At 38.1% G+C, this 11,072-nt stretch overlaps 2 protein-coding genes across 2 annotated transcripts; both read right to left on the bottom strand.

Moving 5' to 3' along the window:
* Positions 1-75: 75 nt before the first annotated feature.
* fgl1 (fibrinogen-like 1) lies at positions 76-5,624 on the bottom strand. The gene is made up of 7 exons (XM_005944306.2): positions 5,383-5,624; positions 4,292-4,457; positions 3,998-4,157; positions 3,833-3,921; positions 2,085-2,173; positions 1,370-1,557; positions 76-1,258 (listed from the first exon to the last, which is right to left on the bottom strand). The coding sequence occupies exons 1-7, from the start codon at positions 5,437-5,439 to the stop codon at positions 1,042-1,044; spliced, it is 966 nt and encodes a 321-aa protein (XP_005944368.2). The 5' UTR covers positions 5,440-5,624; the 3' UTR covers positions 76-1,041.
* Positions 5,625-7,344: 1,720 nt separating this feature from the next.
* Positions 7,345-11,008, bottom strand: LOC106633711 (calnexin). The gene is made up of 5 exons (XM_014340724.2): positions 10,868-11,008; positions 9,091-9,164; positions 8,482-8,601; positions 8,288-8,387; positions 7,345-7,823 (listed from the first exon to the last, which is right to left on the bottom strand). Exons 2-5 carry the CDS (start codon positions 9,160-9,162, stop codon positions 7,741-7,743), a joined length of 375 nt encoding a protein of 124 aa, XP_014196210.1. The 5' UTR covers positions 9,163-9,164; positions 10,868-11,008; the 3' UTR covers positions 7,345-7,740.
* Between the last annotated feature and the right edge of the window lie 64 nt (positions 11,009-11,072).

Raw genomic sequence — 11,072 nt, 5'->3', positions numbered from 1 at the left:
ACATTAACATACATCGATTCATACATTTACTCGTCACAATATGTAGGCAAGCAGTCCTGTACAAAGTCATGTGGGAGTCTATTATTTTATTTTAGTAAGCCATAAACGGTACAGAATAAAGAGTGCAAAAAGTTGTGGATAAGGTTAAATTCCACCTTTGGTTGATAGTGATTTGGCATGTGGAGTAGCAAAATGTGCTCACAAAATGTCAGAATTCAAATAAAGGTGTCACAAGAAATTTGATATTTAACGTTTTTAATAAAAGAATAGAAACAAATACAACAGCATTAGAACAACACAACTAGTTAATTCAGCATTATGAAATAACAGGGAGGACTTGCATGTTTTATTTCTGGAATCATGGTTATAATTCAAATAAGAGGAATATGGAGTTGACGGTGTGTCCGCAGCCTGTAAGTGGATAACAGTCCATGCATAGTATTTTTAAGCCTCTATTTATAATAATAATAATAATAATAATGGATTGCATTTATATAGCGCTTTTCGGGGCCCTCAAAGCGCTGTACAATTCCACTATTCATTCACTCTCACATTCACACACTGGTGGAGGCAGCTACAGTTGTAGCCACAGCTGCACTGGGGCAGACTGTTTGTGTGTGCCAAAGAAATAGCATTGGCTTCAGTTCTATGTTGTCTATCTATGACAACATCAACTCCTCTTACAACTATTTTCAGTGACATGATAATGGCTCCTTTCACTTCAATGTTTGCGCCTGTGTCTGGCACACACACTGACATCAGATTCCCCTTTTCTCCACCAAAACAGACAGCTGTGTGTGCATTCTACTTCCTCTTGTAACATGGAGCTATAAAACAGCATTTCATAAGCATCTCCTACTAAGATAAGCTAAGAAGGGTTGTTTATTTTTATATTCCCAATACCGGTATAGGAAAAATAATGAATTCGAGTTAATCCACTTTTTACTTCTCTACTTGCCATTTACCATTAAGATATAGTCCAATAACACAGGAAAAAATGTTTACAGTATTACTGTAAAAGTACTGTTTTCTAATTAGTTTCTACCCACAATTGATTTGAGATCTTCTTCGGCTGCGATGAACCACATTGGGGTCATCAATGGGATCAATTTCGAAGGCAGTGGGTCTCAGCTTCATGATGCTGGTTTTCAGAGAGTACCACCATCCTCTCCAAGTGTACCAAACTACACCATCATCTGTTACAGAGTTGTAGTACCCACTGGGATAGTATCTGCCATTGAGATGGGCTGAGTGACACCTGAGGAGTGTGAAAAAACAAATATCCTTTTGTTATTTTTTATGATAATGGATGACTGATAAATACTTTTCCATCTTTGCAAATCTTTTGATGAATGGGCAAACCCCATACTTGTTGAACCACCAGCCTCCTTTGTCTTCTTCGGCACAGTTTCCCTTGTAGTTATCGTTGTCCTGGTCATAGGTGCTAAATTTAATGCCTTGGTGGCTGGCCCAGTCTGAAACCCCAACCTGATAGGTTCCAGAAAGAGCATCTCCAGCTGTACCTACATAGACTCCAAAGCTAAGGCGATAGTGATCCTAAAAAGAAGGATACAATAAGAGATTGTCAGCTGCTATAAGTTTAAAATAACAGCTGACGTATGATACAAGTTACCCAACTGATGGGAAACCCTGGGGAAGATCCAGAACCTACTGGAGAGATTACATAAATTTCATCTGGTCTTCGAATATCTGGGGACCCACCAGGAAGAACTTGAACTTGTTTTGGGGGAGTGGGACTTCAATTGATGGATGGATAAAATTCAATTAGACCGACTCAGAATGAGAAAACTTAACCCTCTTATGTTACAATTCCCAAATTTTAGTCTTTATGCTATGATAAGCTAACCAGCAGCTGACTGTAGCTTCATATTTCTGTTCAGTATCTTTCAATTAGCATCGATCCTTTAAAAATGGTACAATCTCATAGAGAGAAGAAAACCAGATATAAGATATATCAGAGACATGCATGAGATTCAAGATTATTTTCCCCAGCAACAATCAAACACATTAAATGACTGTCAAGTCTACTATCTATTAGTTTAGCGGTCGCCTAGCATCGTTACCTTTTCATCCGTGACTCTGAAGTTCTTGTACTCAGCGTAGCGCTGGTTACCATCGAAATCTTCCAAGTTGATTCTCAGAGTATAATTCCCTGGAACAAACACATGAACATAACAAAAATGACAATTTTAAAGCAATTTAAAATCTTGACCCCTGCAAACACAATAAGGATCTGTAGCAGTTTTTTAAGCAGTAATAACTTATTTTGTGCACCATGTGATTTTATGCATTCAGTGTTTTTGTACTCAAAGCTTTCTGGTTTATGTTTGTAGTCTGTCTATAGTCCAAGTATTGGCCAATCACATCTCAACAGGCTGTATTTGGTTTATGGGAATTTAGTGTTACTAAACTGTGACGGTCAGATGTAGCTGTAGCTAGCACCTCATCTCCTCTAATCCGGTTGTTCAGTCTGACGTCACTAGCCGTGTCTGGACCTAAACTCCACTGCAGGTCCATATATCAAACGATCACTATGGCATTACTGAGAGTTGAAAAACTGTCTAAAGTCTTTCATCTTTAATAAAATGATCAGCGTTCTGCTCTACCAGGTGTAACAATTCAGTTTAATATCCAGGCATCCATGAAAACTGAATTTATGACATTTAACGGAGTTAGAAGTTAGCAGGGAGTTAGCTCGCTAGCTTCTATCTAAATACAATATAGCATGTCCTGACTGCGGAGTTTTGGAAACAAATTAAAACGTACAGCTCTGTTATCACTTCCAGCATAAATGAAGACAGAAAACTAAACAGCAGTGACATTTGTAGGGTTACTGAAGTTGGGCTAGCTGGTATATAATGATGTGCTACGTGACCGCTAGCGACACAGCTATGTTAGCACAATATATACAATAAACAAGCTAACTTTTTTTCCACTCGATAAAAGTTATCGTGAGTGTTCTCGGTGGTCAGGAACAAATGTAATCGCATGGCAGGATGCTGTAAAAGGACCAAACTTCAGCCAGGAGAACAACTGAGATAATCCATCCACAATACGAGGTTAGTCATTCATATACTGCTGCATTACCTGGGCTGTAGTTACATCATAAGGTTTTAAAAACTGAGCTTAAATAAATGATTACCGGTAATAAAAGCCGAGGGAGGTCAATGATCACTGAATGTTTTAGGAGCTTTTTGAGATTAAATAGAAGAAAATACATAACATTAAACATGTTAACAACACAAAAGCCATATTAAACGCAGACTACTTTAGGCCCGGAAGTAGGATTCGTCACGTCATCACTGAACAATCGGATAGTATTCACTGACCTGAACCACCCAACTGTGTTTGTTACATTTTTGCATATTGCAACAGGAAGTCTGTGCATCAGTTTTGGTGAGTGAAATTCTAGTATTTTGTTAATGTTGCTTACTTAGCACTAATTAGCAGATATTTGTGTTTGTGTGTTGCACTATTTCAGTTTTAGAGTTTATGAATTTATCATGCTAACCAAGCTTGCTAACATTAGCTGATAGCTGCTGGCTTCAAAAAAATAAAATAAAATAAAAACATAATACTAATAATAACAATATGGTGAGGGCCAAAACACTATCGTTGTTGCGTCAAAACATGTCCAAAACCTGTAACAACTCCACTGACGCCAGAGGACACTGACTTTTACCCACAAGTCATTGCGTAGTGAACAAGAGCAGAGAGCAATGTTCTGCCATTATTGTGTTCCACTTTATAATATATGCTATCAGTTACTGCACCTTTAAACAATAAGAATAATATAGTACATTGTTAATACCTTGTTCGGTGATGTAATGCAGGTTGTCATTTCCGAGCCAAAATTCTGCATCCATGTCCCCAAAACCATTCTTGTACTCTTCCCATGACCTTGTAGGCAAATAGACATTTTTTAAAATGTAAATAATTAAATTTTTTTACCCTTGCTGTTAGATGTAAGACACACCTGTTAAATGTCCGAGCTCCGCTGATCCGTCTCTGAATGATGGTCCAACCACCTCCGTCGCTCATATCACAGTACACTTGGACTGGAGAAGGGCTGTCATTGGCTTTGATTCTGTATAAACCACTGGATTTGTGGCCAGCGCTGAAGACCTGGGAGCAATCTGATGCATACACCCTCAAATTTAAATATGTAGACACATATTTTGTATTTAACACATTATCTGGTTTGTGATTCTGCGGCAGGAGATTTTCAAAGAAGATATTTTTAGTCTAGTCCTGAAGGTGTTGCCCTGACCTGCATACTGTCTGTCCTGGCTCTGGTCACCTCTGACTTTGTTGTTACGAGGCTGGTTCAGGAGCTGTAATCTGTGCAGAAGGAGCTCTTGTTTCTGAAGTTGGCCCTTCAGAAGATTCTCCCGCTCCCGCAGACGAGCCGCCTCCTCACGGCAACTGTCTGACGCCTACACATACATAATTGTACTGCTGTAATTGTAAGAATCATCATTCATTCTCATTCCCTCCTCTACACATAACATATGATAGGTATCCAATGTTATGCTGATATACAGAGTGAAACATAGATTATACAACAAAACTGAATCTAACCCTGTAACACATCACTAAAACTTTTCTTTAAAAAAATAAGCATCAGCTTCCAGTCAAATCAACATTTAACCCTCTGCTCCAAGCTTCATATCCAGTTAATGTTTATGTGCATTTGCAGTTTTGACAAGCTGAATAACTATAATTTTGAAATCTGATACGCCACATAAAGTGCCATTGTTTAATACTTACTTTTATTCTTATGTTAAATTCAAGATCAGGCTGTACAATTCAAACTGAATCATTTGGGGAAATATAGCCTGGTACTTATACAGCAGTCTTCCACTCTTTATTGCCTGCCTAAACACTTTGCCTACCATTGACACATACTCGGGCAGTTCGGGGTTAAGTATCTTGCCTGTGCAGACCAGAAGAGCCAGTGATCAAGCTATCAAATTTCCACTTGGTAGGTAACCTGAGGCTCTGCCTCCTGAGTGGTACAACTTTAATCTGATCCTACAATGAATCCTCATAAATATTTAAATATGAACTGTTCTGAGTTTGTATATGTCCTGCAATTTAAAATAGGTTAAAAAAGACATAATTAGAGTTACGTGGCTAAGTTGATTTCATCATTTGTCAAAATATGCTTAAATGGTAGATTGCATTGTTAATTGGTCAATACGACACACAGCTAACATCATATATTAGGCAGAAGAACTTCATTTGACATTTGCTGTGGTTTAGGAAAAAATGAAGTAAATACAACTTAAAATTAAATTCAAATGATCAGCCTACCTGGTAAATTATGTAAAAAGAAACGTGTCAGATCCACGTACTTACACACAGAGACTGGATATAAGCTGTCAGTATGAGCAGCAGCAACAGAGAGCCTCTCATCCTCTTCGTGTTTGGATATCACAACACCCTAAGTGGCAAGAAGTCGCAAATGAATAAGTATTTCGCTTTTTCAAGTTTGGTTTTATCTCTTTGATTTTTGCCCCTGAGCAAATGCTGCTATTTGGATCTTCCCCTCAGCTGGAACAAAACCACGTTTGTGGCCAAGAAGAACAAGAAGAACTTGACCAAATACCTGATTCTCTACAGTGAAGAAATATGCAGCAAATATCCAGAACAGATGTCCGCTTCCCAAAATCCAGCCACGGTTTCAGGAAAACACCATAAAATAAGAGAACAGACTTTTTTCAAACAATTTTAGCAGAAGGTTATTTGAAGTTATTCCTTTTCAAAAATGTGCATTTGATGATAGTCTGCAGATCCATCCACCACTTATCACTGATCTGTATTGCATTCTTTGTCAGTGTCATTAAAGAGTCAAGTAGTCATTTTGTTGATGAGTGAGTGTTGTGCCATTTTAAATAGATGTTGCCAGCAGCTAAATGCCACTGAAGGTCAACTCTAACAGGAGCAGGAAGAGCAGAAGATATTTTGTCTCAAAGGATTACAAAGAGACTCGACTGTATTAAGTGGCTTTTAGTGATTTCATTTCAAGGGAAGAAGAGGCAAGTTTTCTGTTGGTTGAAAGCTTTAATAACCGAACAATGACAGCTTTAGACAGTGATGCTGTAGGAGGATGTCATAGTATATAGTAATGTTGGCTGTCACAGCAGGCATACATTGTGTAAATATGCCTTTTTCTTCAGTAAAGTTAAACAAGGTACTTGCCACCGCTCTCACATCTTTATGCTAAATATATAGTTGGAGTAGCAGGTTAGCTTAGTTTAGCATGAGTGGTCATGTGACAACTAACCATGTGATGTTAATTTGTCCACTATTTTTGAAAATGTAGGATCAACTAAATAAATCACCAGTCACACAGCGATGGGAAACAATCACAGAATAGCAAGTGCTTGCTTGAAGTTGCTGGTAGTCGCTGTGAAAGTTGACTGGTAAAGCCCAGTCACGCAGTCCTAGAGACTGGTCACTGACTGCTTGGAAACCACTGGTTGCTACAGAAAAATGTGTATTGCCTGACCAGTTGGCAAAAAAACATCTCTTTTGCTTTGGTTGCTTGCAGATTGCCGCGGTTGCCTGTACTTTACACAGAACACACCAGCTCATCTGTAAAAACTGTCCAACTACACTCCAGGTGGTAATAAAACACAAAACCAGAAGAGGAGAACATTAGCCTTCAATGAAAACATTACACTTTTTGAAATATGTTGCTGTAGCAATGAAGTGCAACTTTTACTTTGAGGGTGAATGTTCACCATTTCCAGTTCATCCTATAATGTTTCTACTCAAATAGTCGTTAGCAAGTGTTTGCAGAAGAGTTTGTATCTTCCATGCAAACTACAGGCAACCACAGCAATCAGCTAGTGGCCAAGGCAATCATAAACAGGCCTTGGATGTAGCACACTCTTGCATCTGATTTCACCTAGTCACAGCAAAGAAACACTCAGCTTCTAACTGGAGAATAGATTTTTCCCTCATTACTGGTGGCTGTATCACAAGCAACTCTCAAGCAATGTGTGCACGATATCAACTGAGAATCTGTACAGCTGTTGTGACAAACAGATGTTCTCATTTTTTACTCACAAGTAAAAGTAAACTTCATAACAGGTAGTAATCTTAAATATGTTTCTTAGAAAATGTTGCAGCATTTGGATAGAGAAGTTAGCCTTTGTGCTAAGCTAAACTGGCTAATGGACAGACTGACATTTATTCTCACTTATTTTCTAGCAAGAACGCAATTATTTCCTCTAATGCCAGTGTACAGTTCAATTGTAACAGCCAAAACAGGAATCAAGCAAAGACTGTAGAAGATGAACATAAAAAAAAATCCTCTGGTGTGATCTTAAATTTTTATTAGTTTTTATGACTCAAGTTCATAGCTTCAAAAACAGGTATACTTTTGGTGGAACCAGTTATGTACACAGCAGGCAAGAGGAACTGATATATAGAAGTACTTAGTTACTGCAGTAATGTGTCATTTCCCAACACACGGCATATGTTATGTCCAGTTAACTGTGGGTTTCGGCCTCTGTGAATCAAGCTTGTTGCAGCATATCCTGCAGATGTAGTGAGTTGGTGGGAGGGGTGTCAGGTTAGCTTTCGTGTTCCTCTGTATAATTCCTGAGCAGTTTTGTGGGGTGATGATAGGACCCATATATGTGCAACTAAATACGAATACATTGGTTATATTAATTTTTTTAGTTTGCCTAAGTAAGGGGATGCCATTCATTCCTTAGCCTTTCTTCTCAGCAGGTTCTTGTGAGTTTGTTGGGTTTCCTGTTCTGAGGTTCTTGCTCTGGTGCATGAATCTAGATACACATACAGAAACAGACAAAAAGTTTCATCAACAGTTTCCATGGCCGGCCGCAGGTTTAGTAACAATCCTACTTAGACTTTGTCAAAAAAAACAAAAAATTGTTATAAACTAGCTAAATTAGATAATCACTGTCTGGTTCCAATAAAAAAGAGTAACAAATAGGAAATTGTATATAATTATATATATATATATAATTTTGCCCAATTAATATGATGCAAAGGAACTTAAAGGGCTGTTGAATTAATTTTAAGAAAATATAAGCTAGCTATTTCCAAACACTGTGTAATTAATGTCTAATGCTGAGCTCTTAATGCCTAAGAGCTCAGATAATGCTTTACTTATTTCTTCATTACATATCTTAAATTTCATGTTGTAGAAATAGACTCCTTCTGTTGCATTCATGTAATAATAATAATAATAATAATAATAATAATAATAATAATAATAATAAATTACCTTTTTCTATCGATTTCCTTGGTGGTGAGAGCTCAAGGTCATCTGATTGATCCTCATCACTCTTCTTATAGTAATATGGTTGATCAGGGGGACCAAACCTCTGTAAGCAAGCACAACACACAGTTAAAGATTTAGGTTTTTTTGGAGTTGTCGTATTTCTCTGGAAGACCAAACTACTCTTAAGTATAATGTACCTTGTCTGGCCACATGAAGCTTATGAAGAGAACGATGGGGAGTCCAACAACAAAGACATAGAGACCCCAGAGCCAGGGACGCTGGAAAGTGGCCAGAATGAGGGTCTCTATGATGCTTGGCTAGAGCGCACATAAACAAATATGTCATTTGATAAATAAAGTAACTGCATATAATGATGGATAAAAGATCAAAACAGCTTGTAAAATGATCACATGAATGTAAAATGCCAAAAAATTAGAAGAAGGCAAGTAACAAACAAAAGTACTGGATTTAAAAAAAAATGTGACCAAGACCATTATTCGGGGTCATAAAATCAGCAGGAAACATGACTGACTCATTTCTATGCCATGCATTTCTACATCTGACCACTAGGTGGTGTATAAGTAATCTAGGTGCATGGACTGCAGAGCAAAACTATTAGTCTGTTATATCAACCCGCATCTATAGTGGCAGATTTCTATATGTTTTTTTTAAGCATGCCTTAAAGATAAGAAAAGAAAAAGTATAATAGTAAAAAAAACATTTTTTTCACAATATTACACTGTATACAATCTGTATACAATCTTTAGTGAATACAAAAAAAAGAATAAATGCAGTAAAACTCTTACATTTGCTGTAGCAGAAGCTGGTGTCACATCTGCTGCCAGCATCATGCACAGCACCAGAAAGCTGGTGTCCATCCCTAAAATACAGGTGTACACACACGCATGCAGTGAGATCTGAATGTCTTTAGACTCTTTTTTATATGCTTCAAACCTTTTAAAATAATTCAGTTCATTTTCTCTGATCAATCTATCCACAAAAATCATAGCCAAATAGATTTTGTAGTCCTTTATCAGTTTGTTCATAATAAAGATTAAAATATTCCATTTGTTATATATAGTACAGACCTTATAGTTAAAAACAACTTTTGGCAACAATGGCATCTTCAAGTATAGATGATTCTAGATGATTCTCTATAATTGGCATAGTCCCCAGTATGTTCACAGAGCTGTCCCACACCCACCCACCTTCTTTTAAATATTCTGATGTAACAGTTTGACTACCTGTCTAATTTTCTGTTGGTTCCCCTTATGCTACCACAACAGGCCTAAATGGTTGAGGTATGGACCATTGAAGGTGTGCTGTGGTATCTGGCACCAAGATGTAAGCAACAGATCCTTGAAGTCTTGTAAGTTATACAAAGTGGGGCCTCCATGAATTGTTCTTGTTTGACCAGCACATCCCACAGATGATTAAACTGGATTAAAACTGGGGAAGATGGAGCCCAAGTCAATGCACAGTGCTCCTCAAACCATTCCTCAACCATTTTTGCTTTGTGATAGTGGCCACAGCCATGAGGGCGTACTGTTTCCATGAAAGCGTGTAGATGGTACGTGTCAAAGTAACATCCACATGGATGGCAGGACCCAAAGTTTCCCATCCGAACATTGCCCAAAGCATCACACTGCCTACGCTGGATTGCCTTCTTCAGGTAAGTGCTGCAAACAAATCCAACCATCCAAATGAAGACCAGGTCACCTTCTTCCAATGCTCCATGGTCCAGTTCTGATGCTCTCATGTTCATTGTTGGTGCTTTCAGCAGTGGACGGGGTCAGCATGGGCGCCCTGACTGGTCTGCAGCTATGCAGCCCTATACTCTACGACGTTCTGTGCATTCTGACACCTTTATACCAGAACCAGGATCACGATTTTTGGCAATTTGAGCTACAGCAACTTGTCTGTTGGATTGGACCACATGGGCCAGCCTTTGCATGATCCTGTCACTGGGTCACAGTCTTTCCTTGTTTGGCCCAGTTTTGGTAGATACTGACCACTGCAGACCGTGAACACCCCACAAGAGTCACAGTTTTGGAGATGCTCTGGTCCTTCATCCCTAATCACCCTTGGATGAATGTGTTCATTGAGGAAGACTTTAATTTTAGTCCCGTAAGAAATCATCTGAATATGGGGTGTTTCAGTCTTTTAATCTTAATAAATAATAAAACACAACAGAAAACTGTGAATTGTACTGAACTAAACAGTTTTTGACATGAGTCAGAAACACTATGTATTAACACATTTTCAGCAATACTCATACTGTCTACAGGTGTTACTGTATACACATGCATGACCTAAGCATACTTGGTTAAGACCACGTTCAAAGATTCTGAAGGAAGAAAAAATGTGATTTCAATCATAATCATTCGTTATTTATTTGTTCTGCGACTACAATGATCAGAGGCAGGAAGAAAAAGTGCAACTAAAGCAGAGGAAAACAAGAAGATGAAGTCAAATGCAAGCGAGAGAGAAACGCAGAGACAAGAGAGATAAAGATTAACAATGAAGGGCAAAAATAAAAGAACAACGAAGCAAATAAATTGTTTTTAAATAGGTTTTTTTTACCTGCTTTTCAACAGTGATTTTTCCCCGTTTCACTTCCTGAAATCTCACAGCTATGTAGTGTTGGACTTTGCTCTAAAATCAGTTGCTGACATGACTGCAGTTATACAGTTACCATGTTATAATGGGTATGACACCGTTATTAACTTGCACGCACACACACACACACACACACACACACACACACACACACACACACACACACACA

This window comes from Haplochromis burtoni, unplaced genomic scaffold (assembly GCF_018398535.1).
Source record: "Haplochromis burtoni strain Fernald_Lab_line unplaced genomic scaffold, NCSU_Asbu1 Contig_399, whole genome shotgun sequence".
NCBI lineage: Eukaryota > Metazoa > Chordata > Actinopteri > Cichliformes > Cichlidae > Haplochromis > Haplochromis burtoni.
This window is presented reverse-complemented; position numbering and strand designations above follow the sequence as displayed.